This window comes from Didymella exigua, assembly GCF_010094145.1.
Source record: "Didymella exigua CBS 183.55 unplaced genomic scaffold M421scaffold_15, whole genome shotgun sequence".
In the NCBI taxonomy this organism is placed as follows: domain Eukaryota; kingdom Fungi; phylum Ascomycota; class Dothideomycetes; order Pleosporales; family Didymellaceae; genus Didymella; species Didymella exigua.
Window position 1 is genome coordinate 102,470 of NW_022984789.1, and position 14,779 is coordinate 117,248.

Sequence of the window (14,779 nt, forward strand, 5' to 3'; positions counted from 1 at the left end):
GGCGCACGGATCACCCGAGATGAGGTAACCAACCGATATGGAGAGCAAATTCACCTGCGGAACCAGTGCGCGATTCACTTGAGGCGTACCTGCAGCATCAGACAACGCAGCGAACAATGAATATTGCATAGAGGTCCTCGAAGCATAATAGTAGGTCGAGTCGTGGACTACTGACTGCACAGCTTGCAACTGAAGTCTGCCAGCCACGACATGCTTTGCGCTGCTACCTACCACGCAGATGGGGATGTCAAAAGAACAGTTTGTCTTCCGCGTTGTTGGACAACAATCTGCCACAAGACAGGTATGATCGTGGTCTCCAGAGGGCTGTGCTCAGTCGCAGAGGTTACGCGGGTGAAGTTCGGTTTACCTACTATATCTTCATGGAGTTGGACAGGGCTACAGCTGCAGTCATATGCTACCAGAGAGCCGCAAAACAGACAGAGACGCGTGTAGCCACTGGACATGGGGTATGCGGTCTTCCGCACCCAAAGAGTACGCTGCCGTGTGCAGTCAGCGGTTCTGAGCTATGAATGCGGCATCACTGTTTGGTCTCTGCCAAACAGTGAATGAGCAGAACCATACTCAAAGCCTCAACCTGTTTCGACGTCCGTCGATCGCTGTTACAACGATCGTTTTGTTGGCTCCAACCATCGATGTGTTCCAAGGCGGCGAAATAGGCGAGACGACGCTACACTAAAGCGAGGCGCGAGAAGGGCCGTGCACTCCTTAGTAAGCGCACCACGGCGGTCGCACCTGTCGAAATACCCAGCGTCCATCGAACATCTTCTCTAGGGCTCACTAACGACACCAGCAATTCGAAATGGCGGACACCAAACCCACGACCCAGAAGTTCTCCAAGGGCGAGAGGTCGATACCGCACCACTCGCAGAAGGCCAGCAAGTACTACCCTGCTGAGGACGTCGCCGCCCCCAAGAAGGTACGTTCGCAGACACGACAGCATGGGAGGATCAGGAAGCCTCAGGAAGAGGAGGACATGGGCGCATTGCAGGAGCAACAGCTCTGCGACTGCAACTGGCGAGAGCGACGAGAGCGGACCACCTACATGCTGCAAGATGCACATAATGAACCCTCGCTAACATTGAATCAAGGCCCGTAAGACTGCTCGTCCTGCTAAGCCTCGTGCTTCCCTTCAGCCCGGTACCGTCGTCATCCTCCTTGCTGGTCGCTTCCGTGGCAAGCGTGTCATTGTCCTCAAGCACCTTCCCCAGGGTGTCCTCCTCGTTACCGGTCCCTTCAAGGTTAACGGCGTTCCTCTGCGACGAGTCAACGCCCGCTATGTCATTGCTACCTCCACCACCGTCGACATCAAGGGTATCGACGAGGGTGTCCTGAACAAGGCCTCCGAGGAGGGTTACTTCACTAAGGACAAGGCCGCACACAAGCCTGGAGAGGATGCTTTCTTCAAGCAGGGCGAGAAGCCCGAGGTACGCAGCATCTGAGGCGCCACAAGCGAACCACACTAACAATTGCAACAGAAGAAGGAGACTTCCAAGGATCGCGTTGAGGACCAGAAGGCCGTTGACAAGGCCCTTCTGGCTAACCTCAAGAAGGAGGCTCATCTCATCGACTACCTCGCTTCGAGCTTCAGCCTTCGCACCTCCGACAGGCCACACCAGATGCAGTTCTAAGCGTTGGGTCAAGACGGGATTTGGCGTTCAGTGCATGGGATGAAAGACGACCTCGGGTGCTGCAGCCGTGACAGCAGGAACTAATCCCGCGGCGGTACTGCGACCACTTCTTTTCACGAAGTCCACGTTCGTAATTCATTGAAGCCTTGATAAAAGCGACGAATGCAAACGGTTCGAAAGTGATAAGATGGTTCTGGCAACCGTGATGTCATCATCCCTTTGGCGTTACATGGAGCAAGCGATGGGCGGGTACTCGATACTGATGGCGAAATAGAATCTCACATTGCATTGCACGATTGCGACCGACCGCTGTACCTATATGCGCCAGATGACCTCCAGACATCGACTTCACGCGTGCAACTAGAATTTGAAAGGGTATCACTGAGTATCAAGATAGCAAGCGAAGTTCAAGGCCCACTTCCCCACAATGCCGTACCGCAGACCGAACCGCAACCGAAGATCAATTTTCTTCATAGCCTTACTGCCCTCACTTCCTACTCCTACCCTTACGGGCCTTCGACTTGATCCTGGCTGCGAGGCCACTGACCGCATCCCCCGCTCCATCGATTACCCTTCCTGTCTTCTCTTCAGCATCGTGCTTCTCCATCTCCGCTTTCAAGTCCTCCATAACGTCCTTTCCAAGCGTGGTCCCGTGACACCAGTCCAAAATGCCAACGCTACCGTAGTTGCCATCTCCCTCGCTAAGCATGTGTGCATCGGTGCGGCGCGCCATACCACGGATCATGATCGTCGATGGCAGGACGTTGTAACCCGAGTACACAAATGTCTCTTCAAGACTGAAGAAAGCGATCAAGAGAAGGTAGGTCAGAATGTGCATCCGCAGCGCGACAGCAGGGAGGTACAGCGGCAGCCATCTGTGCACAGCATGGCATACCGGATGGTCGTAATTCGCAACAAACGAGTACGGTACTTGAACGCTGTGGTGCCAGTTTGCATGCCAGTCCGCCAGCCTGCCACCACTTGGTGAGTGCAGCAAGTGGGTGTGGATATAGTACTGTAGCACCTGCACGTGTCAGCATCCACTCATCAGCACTCCACATCGCCAAAGCTTACATTGTGCGCCAGCACCCCAGCCAGCGCATGCTTGACCATCGTCCACGGATTTGGCAAATGATTCAACCCCCACCTACTCCCCTTGATCAACAACAAACTCTTCATCCTGAGCACATCCGTAACCACCCACTCAATCGCCGCCTGCAGGACCACACACGCCATCACATTCCCTACACTCCACAGTACAACCCTCCTCAGTTTCCTCTTCCCACCCCGTTGATTCGTCGCGATGCCCCATTTGCCATGCGCTTTGAATTCGACGGCTAGGCTGGGCACACCGATGTCGAAGGTCAGAAAGATGAGCGAGGGCAAGATGTAGAGCGTTAGTCGAAGCGCGATGGGGCCAAAGAGCTCGAGCTGTAAGGGGGAGTATGTGGCGGCCATTGTGGTCCATGCCAGTGAGAGGAAGATCAGGTTGAGCGATGTGGACCAGGAGGAAAGCATAGGTATCGCGAGGAGGGAGGCGATTGGGAGGGGGACTAGGTTTAGGAGAGAGGCTAGAGACATGTTGATTAGAGTATCAGGCTGTGAAGGGCAGTTGAATACTTTGCGGAATGGTTTGATGTTATCGCACGCACATTTCGTGAGGTTCACATGTTGGTAATGCCTGTTTTTTGGTATTGAGTGTAGCGATGACGTAGCTCCTCACACGTCCGACAGTTTAGAATTCGGCTGCCACGTTCAGTTTCTAGCCTTGCTGCTCCGAAAATTTCGGAAATAATGAAATACTAGCAGAGCTGGCTTGTGTGGCCATTCTGGTACTTGTTTTTGTTCTAGTTACTGCACTTTTGTCCTATTTTGGCTCTGGCCGTGATCACGATCCCTTTGCAGACGTCAACAAATATACAGCACTCCAGCGGGCATAGTTGGTTTTCCCGTCCATCGGTGAGCTTTTCAACATGCTCAGCCTCTCCACTATGCATCACAGCACACACTGTGGACACAGTTGAGCCCGGAATAGTGCTATTGTGCACAGTTTGAGTAGCACCAGAGCCGGAGGTGCAACACGATGAGCTCATGGGCGTCGGGCGACTTTACATGCAGTGCAAGTCACTTTGATACCCCTCCACATTTTCACAGATCCTCAATGCTGCTTTCGATGCACAACATCTACTGCTGCCCTTTGCCCTAAGCAATATCAACGTTCCACGGTGGATCAACGAGGGTCATCTGCGCCTCCACTCCTCGACTTGAATCCCGAGGGGACGAGCTCCGTGTCAGGATACATCGCAGGGTCGAAAAATTCTAATCAAGCCTCTATATCGACTCCAGACATAGCAAAGCCCGATACCTCCATGAAGCATGGACACAGGCGAAGAAAGCCGCTCGTTAGGCTTGTCCGACATGTGTATACATCCTCGATGTTCCCCTGGGAAGTTTTCGTCCAGGTCTTTACAAGGTCGTGGATTGGGAGCGGGAGTAGTAAGATCGGCAGCTATCTCTTCTCGCTACCGACCTTCTTCGGGCTTGTCGCAACCCTCTTAGCGTATCAAGATAGATCTATTCCAGATTGGTCACAGCTTGTAACCATCAACTCAGTTAGGTGTTGGCCTGGTTCTTGCAGAAGGTAGGTTCAGATCTTTGCGCCGTAACTCTCTACAAGCTCCTGCTAATACTTCGGTAGGCATTAGTCAATGTAAGTAGCAATGGTACCGCAAACTCCAGAAATTATAGGACATAGAGCGCTTCGACTTAGAGTCGCGGTTCACGGGTTTCTATGTTAGTATTGTTGAAACTGAAGTCCAGTCGAGCATTGTGAGTGACCTACACGCGAAAGACGGCTTGATTTCACAACAACAAGCGTTGTTCCCGCTCTTGGGGCTTTAAAAACCATGTTAGTAGCCTTGTCTACATTTTTCTCGCAGCAGTTTCTCCAGTTTGAGAGTCGTCTACAACGAGACGACGCGGCAGTTGTTACCTTAGCAAGGACTAACAACTTCACGGCTTCGGGCACTCCTCTGGGCCCTGCTGTCTATGAAAAATATGGACCTATGGATGTTGCCATAAGTTTCGGCCTGATACAACGTATCGAGGACCTGTCTAGTGTCTTCGCTGCCGGGTGTACTAGCGGCAACTGCACCTCTCCATCCAGCGACGGTTCTTCGTTCTTGTCGTTGGGAATCAGGCATCTTTGCGAGGATACAACCAGCTATGTTCGTCGGCAAAACATCGCTTATAATAGGAACGTGACAAGGACCTGGATCACAGTTAGTGGCAACAGAACTGACTACAGAAACATTTCGATCGAGGATGCTTTAGCTCCAATCCAAGTGTCGGCTACACAAGGTGAGATTGTTGTAGCAAGCAAAAAAATCTGCCCCAGAGATCTGCGCAGTACTCACTATTTCCTACGGCTGACACATGTGGAGTCAACATCACCGACGACTCTGTGAAGGAGACTTTGGTCAGCAAAAACGCCATCTTGAGAACCAGCCTTGACGCTATCGAGCATTCTACTGACTTCGAGGACTTCCAGCAGATGATGTATGCTTTCAGGCTGGCACCAGATTGTTTGCTACGGAATGGATCTTTACAAGCCTGGACTGGATCGAAAAATCCGCAGAGAGGAACTATTAGATTCTACAGACCGGAAGGAGCCATCACCTCTCAACGTCCTACTCGGCCAGAAAGAGTAAGCTCGATACAGTACTACCCTGCCGCTATTCCTTGGCCTTCGATGCGAGTATCCAACGAGACTTCGGAAGCCTTTTCAACAACCAGGAGTTAATCGAATCTGAAGGGAAGAACACATGGATCAATACCTTTGTGCACACACCATGGTATGACGCAGGCTTCGTACAAGATGATGACATTCGATACCATCGACGGGACTTTCCAGGACATCGCTTTTGCGATGATAGCTATCGTTAGGACGCACAGCATCGAAGGGTCATGCTGGTACGCAAGAGGAGACATGTGGCATACCGCAACCTGTGTGCGGGTTCAATGGGAATGGATCACACTTCCTGTTATGATGCTAGTCGTACACGAGACTCGCGACGTCGCGAGTGACAGACTTTAGGAGAACCCAACATTAGCAGCAGGTTGATGTACAGCTAGACAGGTCGGCTGGGAAAGAGGTAATGAATGCAGTTGCCAAGTCTACTATTGTAAGCCCTGAGGGTAAAAACGGCGGGGCACTGCATCGAGTGGCACGCTATTATAACCAGCGTTGCACGAAACCTGTGCAAGCCACTTCGGCATGTTCTGGACATCAAAATGATGTCAAATAACTTGGAGAAGAAACAGTAAGGACGTATAACGCATTTACATGCACATTGTGCTCTAGCTCGTAGAAGTGATACGTTACATAACAAACATCTAGACAAGACGCACCGACTTATGAAACGTGATGTCTCGACCTCTGTGTTCAATCGGTGGGCTGCTCGAATCATACTCGAAGGACCGCAGCAGTTTGCCAAACCAATCTTCCTGTGTCACCAGTATTAAGCCAACATGCCGAAATTCCTCCATGGTCTCACCCATTGGCACCAGTACCAAGCAAGTCAGCTGCCAATCTCCGTACTTTTCTCGAACGAGACATAGCAGGCAAAATAAATACATCTCCTTGAACGCCGATGGGTCGAAATTGAAGGTGATCTGACCAATATTCTTGTCTGTTTGAATATTTCGGACCATCCATAGCCATCGAGCTTCTGATAAGCCTCTCCTCATCGAGAACTCTTCCGAGTCATCATCCAGGATCGAAATCGACCTTACCAGGACTTTTCGTAACCTTCCAGTCATTTTAATCGGATTAAAAGTAATGGCCGAGAAGGAGTGTCCAAGACTAGGTGCAGTTTCATGGTCATGAGAAACGGGTGGATTTTCGATCATTGAGACACCTTCGTGCTTGGCGACAATGTGGTTGTTTGCCCAGCCGTGGAATGTGATCTGCCTACCTCGTTGAGAGATCCAACTCCAAGATGGTGATGGCTCCCTCTGGGAGACTTGTAGAACTGACCTCTCGTACTTGAGATCGCATATGTACCAGCAAAGCCCGACCTGTAAGTCCTCTTGCGAAAGCCCGTTGAGGTAAGTGCAACTGTAGGTGGTGGAGATTGCACTGGCTAAGCCAGCAAGAGCAGACAAGACGTCGGTTTCATAGGTCAGAGCTCTTGTATTGTAGTTGATGATCATCGAGTATTAGGCGTCATATTGATCATCTCGCTGCCAAGGTGTTCGTTTTGGCATGGCGTCCGCTCTGTTGGTCCACATGCGCAGATGATCGAGACCATCGTACTCTTTGGAGTATCTGACAAACCCTTGTTCAACTGTGCCGATATTTTCGGTGGTATTGACTGTTCTTCCAATTGTTTTTGATGGGAAAGTTTCTGATGCAGTGCCACAGAGACATCGCCAATGAATTTGGTTGGCTTCAAAGATTAGGCCGCGATGTGCAAGGACTTGTTCCTGGAGAACTCTACCTCGAGTAAGCTTTAGATATACGTGGATATTGGCCTGAAGCGGGGAGACGTACTGTCAGCGAGCATACAAAGGTACTTGTGGGCTTTTGGCATAGTCAAGAGTGAGATAGGCCTCTCCTTCGGCCGTGCCATTTTCCAAGGTAGTCCTGAGTCTGAGCTGACAAGGCATGACCCATCTATGATCCCTACTTGACTTCAGACCAGAGTCGGTATTTTCGCTGGCGACTGCAAATATCGTCACCGTCGATACCCGAAACGTCTGATCCATCCCATTGACCGCACGTGAAAATTCGTCAATCTGATCTTGACAGATGCACAACGCGTCTATCCAAATCCACTGAAAACCAAGCAAGCTCGCTACAAACATTGCATCTTGAAAGGTCTGTGGAAGTTCTTGCAATGGAATGCCCAAGTTCGTATGATGGTCTAAGTTCTCGAACGTCGTTACGTTTCTGCGAGCATCACCCGACTTGTAAATCAAGGTGGCAAAAGGCTCCTCTTGACCTGAACCTTCATCCATAACGGGTTTGAGAGGATTACTGAGATTGATACGTTCAGGCAGCTGTCCTCCTTTCTGAAAGTCGTTGCAAACGCTATGTTCCCGCTTACACGCTTGGAGCCAGATCGAAGCAAGAAGCATGTTGGGAAGCGATATGGTCGTAGCATCGAGTCAACGGTAGTACATGTTGGTATTCAAGTGAAGCAGCTCCGAAGGGATGTCGCAAAACTCCGATTTCGCCATGTCTTCAGAGCCAGCAAATGGCTCAGGACCTGGGTCCCCAGAGCTGCGACCTTCCAAAATCGACGCGCTCGGGCATGTAGTCAACGCGTCGAGCATCCATCCTATGTATCCTAGGGTGTGTCAGCATGAGTGTACATGGGTGAATCCCCAATCCTCACCGGGGTGGTGTCCATGGGTTGTAGACGTCACGTTTCTGCCTTCGCATTGCACATTGTTGCGGCAGACGTAGCCGCTGTATAGCCGATGGAAACTGCGCTGAGTTGCTTGCTAGCTAGGAGGTAACCATATGTACATGCCCTGAGACGTGCTAGTCCAAGCTAGTCAATTGAGGTGACGATCAAGGCCTATAGGACCGAATTGCACCGCAACACACATAGATCCAGTCATCTGTGTTCCACTGCTCGAATCCTCCGTCTCTGCCTATCCAATTCTCCAACGTAGATTTTCTGAATATCAACTCTCGTCTTGCAAAAGTGTATCTTTGACTACTGAGGATGGACGACTCAGCATCGCAGAACAAGCGATGGAAAAGCATAGCACAAAAGTGGGAGCCATCCTGGCTGGAGAGTTGGAGTGCATCTTTGCTTGCATGGTGAATGTAGTAGACGCAGTGGGTCACCTCTATCGAGTCCAGTCGCGCAGGCAGTTGATCTGGGTTTTGTTTGATCAAGTCGCAATCCGCGAGTCGACGGAAATGGATGTTACTGCACTTTTCACATAACACGATGTCCTATCGCGATGAAGGTACTTTGGCAGTTATCTGTCTTGAATTGGGGAAAACACCCAAGCGCTTCGCTTCCGAGGTTGAGGCGCAGCAGGACCAGTAGCTGTTACACACGCCTTTAGTTGATTCCTTCAATAAGGTGGACGACAAAACATGAAGCTGCTGTATCGATCGCTTTCTGAAATTCGGGCAACTCTAGCCGTCCTCCTCGTGCTTGTCACCATCGATGATTGCGGAGTAGACGCGCAAGACTATGGAAGAGCTGTGTATTGGCAATCCTCTTTTGCGAGGGCACCACGGCATCGAGGGTAATGCTCATCTGGCAAGCAAAAATGTGATGCACGAAGCCGCAAAGTCGACGGACGTGAGTCTGGAAGGTACTGATGGGACACTAAGGCTACTGGTGAGGTAGTCAGACGTGTAGACATATTATGTCGTCGAGCAATCAAGCTCAAATCTTGCACCTAAGCGACTTTGCTAGGCCAATCTTCCTGCGCCTTCCTCACACTCATTGCTTCTCCGCCTGTTTCTTGCCGCGCTCGAGTATCTCCGCCGCAAGTCTCTGCAAATAAAATTCTCCAACATCGGCCGGCAACCCCCTAAACGCCCTAACAATCTTCTCCACATCCCTCCTACCATTCTCATACCCCTTCAAATCGCGATTGCCATACACATCCCTACCCGCTGCATACACCTCCTCGGCCAACCCCTTCCAGAACACATTCACCGCAATACTCACCCCCTCGTTCGGCGTGGCGGTGTGGCTCCACATAGGTGGTATGAAGAGCACATCACCCGGCACGAGGGCAGCTACGTGAGGGTGCAATTTGGGGTTGTTCGTGAGCGCAGAGAGCGGTTGGGAGGACGATGATGCGCCCGGTGGGTATGCGAGATGCGAGACGTCAGACGGTGGATACAGGGTTAGTGTCTTAGTACCTGAGATCTGGCTGAGGATGTTGGGATGCACATCATAGTGCAGCCACAAGCTCACCGGACCACTGATGCGCAGCGGACTGCTATGATAAGAACTCTCATTGATGACGCCGCGACAGAGCACGGGGATGTGAAAGTCTGCGGAAATGCTGGGGAAGTCGTCTTCCAAGCGTGTGGGCAGCTTGTTGGGTTGAGTGGACGATATGGCACGCAGGTAGGAGGATGCGCCGCTGTTTATGCTGGAGAAGAAGGAGGAGACGCTACGCTTCTCGTAGGTGAAGTTCTTGGGGCCGAAGGTCATGACTGGTGATGTACACTCGTGTACTATCAGCTCACGGTCTGAGCCTAAATTGGCCTCGAGGTAGTCGATGCTCCATAATCTGGTACAAGGACCTATGTCGAGACCAGTGATGATGGCGGGTTGAAAAGTCGCTACTAAGGCAGCGAAGTCCCCTGGGGATTGCAGTTGAACCCGAAGAATGTCTTTGAGCTTTGGTCCTTTCTTTGACAGCTTCCTGCGCTCGTCTTTCTGGGTGGAGACTGGCTTCGCTGATGTGCTATCCGCTTGTAGGGGCAGCAGGCTCCATTGTCTAGCTCCATGTGTTTCAAAAGGTGTGATGGTCAGGTAATGCTCATTCCAGAAAGAACCCATGGAGAAGCAGACAGCGCCACCGCCAGCCACGACAATCTCGTTTCGAGAGACTGCGCTTATGCCTGCACCGACGAGCAGTGGCCAATATGCAGGCAAGTGGATCTCGGGGTGCTGGATATTAATCCCTTTGTCACTGCGCGTCAGCAGCATGAACTCGTCTGCTAAACTGACAATACCCAGCTTTGAAACACCTCCAATGAGGAGTAGAGCGTCTCCCCACGGCACTAGGCTGGCACCAATCCGTGCGTAAGTAGATTTCGACGAGCTACTGTGGAGTCTGTTGGTTATGTCTCGGAAACTTAGTCGTGGTGGTGCTGTGCCTGCAAGCGACCACTCCCAGACATCCTCTAAGACCGTGCCGCAAGCGCCAATGCCCCCGATGAGTAGCCCACAAGTCTGTGCAGACTTTGCCACACCCATCGCAGATATTGCGGCACCAAAGCGTGCTGGTGGATGCGGACCGTCAACGGGAATACTGTGCCAGCCGTTGTTGGGCGTCCACAAGCACCAGTCGTTCAGTATTGCGCCGTCAACAGACTTGCCACCAAACACCAAAATGCCCGCGCTCCGAGACACGTCGTACGACACGTTCACAGAAACGGAAGAATGTCTGTAGCGCGGTGAAGGTATGTCGTCTACTGCAGACCACTTGCCCTCGTCTATCAGCCAGCAATCTGCCAGTGGCTGAGCAGGAGACGCTCGTCCGCCAACTAACAGTGCGCTAGTCCTGCTGACCGTTGTGACCGTGTGGCACATACGCGCTGAAGGCTGCATCGTAGATTCAGCCTGGATCTGGTAACCTGCATTGCCGCGAGAAAGTGCGCTAATGCTTGACAAGCGGTTCTGCGGTCCCTGTCCGCCGTGAACAGCAACAGTCTCAGCCAGGGAGAAGGATGCGGTGAAACGCCGCGGCGTCCATGTGGAGTCTGCAGGGAGCTCCCAGGACTGTAGCAAGATTGACGTTGGCTCAGAGCCGGAGTCGACATTTGCTTCCGTGGGAACTGCATTGGCTCCTTGGGAGGCAGTGGGTCCTTCCTTTATTTTTGATGCGACTAGTAGAGAGTAGTGACCGCCGAATAGGGCAAATTCCTCCCATTCGTCAAAGGGCTCAACTGCGTCCACTCTCTGACGAAGGGATGGCGGGGTGAAGGAGTCGTCAGACCAGAGGTCCCACAAGTTTTTGGCCACCTCAAGCGAAGACCAGCCTGCATCCAGAAATCTTGAAGACTGTTGCGCTAGTGTTTGATAATGCTTGACTGAGTTGATCGACGCATGCAACTTATCGAAGTGTGCCAACATGGTATGTGCGAAGGGGTGGTCTGGCCCTTGAGGCAGGTACTGCTCCAGCATGCAGAAGCGGGCCATGTAGTATAAGTGTGTGTACAGTCGAGGCTGGTAATGTCGACTTACAGAATTTGAAGGTATTCGCCCACTGTATGAGCCTGTTGGCATCTACAAGTGGCATGTAGGTAACGCTCACTTCAGCTACGAATAGGATTGAGGAGTTCGGGACATCTAATTCAGCCCGCAGAGTACGCTCAAGTAGTTGGAGATCCCTGAGGTCACAGCCTATGGCCATGTATTGCTCACTTCGGACACGGACAGATGCCTCTGCTGAGCGTAGGCCAGTCTTGAGCAGTGCATCTCGCAGTAGGCTTTTATTGAAGATCACATCTCTCTTCTTATCGATCAGTTGTGGGTAATCCACGTCCACGAAGGTGGCTCCCTTCGTGAGTGCTGCATATCGATGCCAGAATTGGAAGGGCAATGGGTCGCTGTGATGGTTGGTTGTGTCGATGTATTGACTGCAAACATCTTACTCACTATCCACATCCCAAGTTCACCACGACTTTCTTCTTGCCGTCATGTTCCTCAAGATAGCGTTTGACGACTTGCTCGATGGCGTGCATTCGCAGCCAATAGCCACGATTGATCAGTGGATTGCGCCGCACATATTTCGGGGCGAACGGCTCATAGAAATCTGGCTCATTGCTGAGGTACAGCTTCGAGACACATCTCTTGGATACGATACTGCTGTCGTTCGTCTACATAGCACTGTGTCAGGCAAGTTCTTGAAACACGAAGGTAGAGAACCCAGTATGGTGTCTCACATGAATGATGTCGTCGTCTCGCTTTTCTACTTTCGACCTCAGGTGACCTCCGCGCCCTTTCGCAGGCTTTGCAGACTTCTCTTTCTGTCGTGCGGTCATCATTGCTCTTGTCATGGTGTTCACTGGGGCCGCAATTTTTGAACAACCTCAGCCACAGTGGCTGGTAAATGGCGGGGCTTGGGCCAAATCCCCGTCTGCACGCGAGCGCCGCTGATCATGCATCACTCGACAGACGATTGCCTTCAAGGCTGCCGGTGACTGCGGGAACGTACACATGTCGATCTCAGCGCCTCACTTCTCTCACTTCGTCGTCGCCCATACCTGTCGCCGCCTGTAGCGCTCGATCTGTCCAAGCTCCGCACTTACCGCCGATAGCTCGAACGTCTGGACCGAATAAACACACGACTACAGCATAGCAATATGGCGTCCATGAACTTTGTGACATTCAACCAGGACCATAGCCACCTCGGTGTCGGTACGCGACATCACATACTCTGGAGGGACAACTCTGACATCACATCCAGGTACTTCCAACGGCTACCGCGTATACACCACCGACCCCTTCAATAAGCAGTCCGAGTCTCGTGAGGGCGATGTCTCGAGTCTCGAGATGCTCTTTTCAACCTCCCTGGTGGCTCTCACGCTGTCACCACGAGTCCTGCGCATACAGAATACCAAGGTCCTATACACAACAGTCACTATGGCCTTTCATAGCACTGACGAGTGGACAGAGGCACTCGACTATCTGCGAAATGACCTTCCGCACAGCAATTCTTGCAATGCGACTGAACAGGAAACGACTGGTGGTAGTGCTGGAATCAGAGCTATACATCTACGACATCAGCAACATGCAGATGCTGAAAACGGAGAAGACATCACCAAACCCTAACGGTTCGTTGCACAATAAAGCACCTGAAGGACCCATGCTGACAAACACAGCCATCTGCGCTCTTTCTGCATCCTCCGAAAACAACTACCTCGTATACCCTCTTCCCACGAAAGCCGCGCCGAATAGCTTCCAACCGCCTTCGCATGCGCCACCCAAGTCAGACCATGTTGCGCCCACGAGCGGCGAGGTCCTCATATATGACGCCACAAAGATGGAGGCCGTGAACGTCATAGAGGCCCACAATTCACCTTTGTCGTGCATTGCGCTCAACAATGATGGAACACTCTTGGCTACTGCTTCTGAGAAGGGAACTATCATTCGTGTCTTCTCTGTCCCAGATGCACAGAAGCTCTACCAGTTCAGGAGAGGCTCCATCCCGGCCAGGATATACAGCATGTCGTTCAACTCGACCTCGACCCTGCTGAGCGTGTCATCAGCAACAGAGACGGTGCACATTTTCCGCCTTGGTACACCGAATACAAGCCGCAGCAACAGTGTGTCTTCTGGTCCCAACAGGCCGTTGTCAGGCTCTCGTGGGCGGAGCAGCAGTCGCGCAAGTGAAGAATTGCCAGACGAGTTCGGGGACAGCGTCGCAGATATCGCCACTCCGGAGCGCAAGCCGCTGAATCCTACCTTTGGTAGCTTGATACGGCGAACATCGCAAACAGTAGGCAAGTCCTTTGCTGCGACTGTGGGAGGTTACCTGCCAAGCGCAGTTGCTGAGATCTGGGAGCCATCACGCGACTTCGCGTGGGTGAAAGTGCCCAAATCGCTGAATAGCGCTACGGCTGGTCCGATCCGGACTGTCGTAGCACTCAGCAATAACGGCCCACAGATCATGGTGGTCACCAGTGAAGGCAACTACTACGTGTTCAACATCGATCTGGAGAAGGGCGGCGAGGGCACGCTGTACAAGCAATACTCGTAAGTGGGTCCAGTTATCTCCAGAGACCAGCAGCTAATTTCTGCAGACTCCTTGAACCAAACGAACTTGTATCAGGCAGCATGCAGGACTATGCTGACTAGTTCTCGCGACACCCGCTCAGCTACCTCTGAGATCATGCATGAGAATCTCCTACCTTGTTTTTGCATGGCCATGGCGTTTACCAAACCACATTATTCCCCTAGGCTTGAGCATAGTTCGCCTGCTATACATGTCTAATTACATCTCTGTGCGACGTCCCACAACTTAAGCCAACGGACACTGGGCAGTATCATGCTTCTTTCTGCACGGCCAGCGCTTCAGAGACCGGTGATGTCATGATTCTGCAGTGCGCTTCCCTTTGTAGCAAGACGCATTGCCATGTTGACTTTCTCCTGCGTGATGTGGAGCGCAGCATGAGAAGACGCATACTGTCGTGAATCTTTGCCAACGGGTGATTCGATATTGCACGACACATGCACTGCACGGGTGGGCTGAATCGATCGCAACGGGTGTTGTCAAGCAGGGATGTTGCCCCACAGCCGCAAGCTACCGCGTTTGACATCATTACGAAGTTCACGCACAACTCTCACATAGACCCTGCTGCCTGCGCAGAAGCATTTATATTCTGCACATAACGTCTCCTCCCACATATC

General features: G+C 51.9%; 6 protein-coding genes across 6 annotated transcripts; 4 read left to right on the forward strand and 2 right to left on the reverse strand.

Annotated features, from left to right (window-relative positions):
• Window positions 1-111: 111 nt before the first annotated feature.
• On the forward strand, window positions 112-843 carry M421DRAFT_421054 (uncharacterized protein). The gene is made up of 2 exons (XM_033592698.1): window positions 112-729; window positions 812-843. The coding sequence occupies exon 1, from the start codon at window positions 527-529 to the stop codon at window positions 695-697; it is 171 nt and encodes a 56-aa protein (XP_033448111.1). The 5' UTR covers window positions 112-526; the 3' UTR covers window positions 698-729; window positions 812-843.
• On the forward strand, window positions 749-2,072 carry M421DRAFT_421055 (60S ribosomal protein L6-B). The gene is made up of 3 exons (XM_033592699.1): window positions 749-937; window positions 1,110-1,445; window positions 1,497-2,072. Exons 1-3 carry the CDS (start codon window positions 821-823, stop codon window positions 1,647-1,649), a joined length of 606 nt encoding a protein of 201 aa, XP_033448112.1. The 5' UTR covers window positions 749-820; the 3' UTR covers window positions 1,650-2,072.
• Window positions 2,073-2,091: 19 nt separating this feature from the next.
• On the reverse strand, window positions 2,092-3,420 carry M421DRAFT_162042 (sterol desaturase family). Its single transcript, XM_033587690.1, has 3 exons — window positions 3,270-3,420; window positions 2,724-3,220; window positions 2,092-2,673 (listed from the first exon to the last, which is right to left on the reverse strand). The coding sequence occupies exons 2-3, from the start codon at window positions 3,165-3,167 to the stop codon at window positions 2,137-2,139; spliced, it is 981 nt and encodes a 326-aa protein (XP_033448113.1). The 5' UTR covers window positions 3,168-3,220; window positions 3,270-3,420; the 3' UTR covers window positions 2,092-2,136.
• A 605-nt stretch (window positions 3,421-4,025) lies between these two features.
• On the forward strand, window positions 4,026-5,867 carry M421DRAFT_392459 (uncharacterized protein; the record flags this gene model as incomplete). The annotated part of the gene is made up of 7 exons (XM_033590024.1): window positions 4,026-4,145; window positions 4,263-4,290; window positions 4,348-4,359; window positions 4,470-4,478; window positions 4,566-5,009; window positions 5,093-5,355; window positions 5,585-5,867. 7 exons carry the CDS (start codon window positions 4,026-4,028, stop codon window positions 5,696-5,698), a joined length of 990 nt encoding a protein of 329 aa, XP_033448114.1. The 3' UTR covers window positions 5,699-5,867.
• Window positions 5,868-9,124: 3,257 nt separating this feature from the next.
• Window positions 9,125-12,426, reverse strand: M421DRAFT_101288 (LCM-domain-containing protein; the record flags this gene model as incomplete). Its single annotated transcript, XM_033586621.1, has 4 exons — window positions 9,125-11,539; window positions 11,586-11,976; window positions 12,026-12,246; window positions 12,313-12,426. 4 exons carry the CDS (start codon window positions 12,424-12,426, stop codon window positions 9,125-9,127), a joined length of 3,141 nt encoding a protein of 1,046 aa, XP_033448115.1.
• Window positions 12,427-12,536: 110 nt separating this feature from the next.
• On the forward strand, window positions 12,537-14,411 carry M421DRAFT_421056 (WD repeat domain phosphoinositide-interacting protein 2). Its single transcript, XM_033592700.1, has 5 exons — window positions 12,537-12,787; window positions 12,837-12,991; window positions 13,044-13,203; window positions 13,252-14,125; window positions 14,173-14,411. The coding sequence occupies exons 1-5, from the start codon at window positions 12,733-12,735 to the stop codon at window positions 14,225-14,227; spliced, it is 1,299 nt and encodes a 432-aa protein (XP_033448116.1). The 5' UTR covers window positions 12,537-12,732; the 3' UTR covers window positions 14,228-14,411.
• The last annotated feature ends 368 nt before the right edge of the window (window positions 14,412-14,779 follow it).

Bases quoted from the DNA above. Each gene is read 5' to 3' on its own strand.
- M421DRAFT_421054 (XM_033592698.1), top strand. From the start codon at position 527: ATGAATGCGGCATCACTGTTTGGTCTCTGCCAAACAGTGAATGAGCAG.
- M421DRAFT_421055 (XM_033592699.1), top strand. From the start codon at position 821: ATGGCGGACACCAAACCCACGACCCAGAAGTTCTCCAAGGGCGAGAGG. The intron at 938-1,109 runs GTACGTTCGCAG...CATTGAATCAAG, and splicing joins ACGTCGCCGCCCCCAAGAAG to GCCCGTAAGACTGCTCGTCC. The intron at 1,446-1,496 runs GTACGCAGCATC...CAATTGCAACAG, and splicing joins AGCAGGGCGAGAAGCCCGAG to AAGAAGGAGACTTCCAAGGA.
- M421DRAFT_162042 (XM_033587690.1), bottom strand. From the start codon at position 3,167: ATGCTTTCCTCCTGGTCCACATCGCTCAACCTGATCTTCCTCTCACTG. The intron at 2,674-2,723 runs GTAAGCTTTGGC...TGACACGTGCAG, and splicing joins CTGGGGTGCTGGCGCACAAT to GTGCTACAGTACTATATCCA.
- M421DRAFT_421056 (XM_033592700.1), top strand. From the start codon at position 12,733: ATGGCGTCCATGAACTTTGTGACATTCAACCAGGACCATAGCCACCTC. The intron at 12,992-13,043 runs GTCCTATACACA...ACGAGTGGACAG, and splicing joins TGCGCATACAGAATACCAAG to AGGCACTCGACTATCTGCGA. The intron at 13,204-13,251 runs GTTCGTTGCACA...TGACAAACACAG, and splicing joins GACATCACCAAACCCTAACG to CCATCTGCGCTCTTTCTGCA.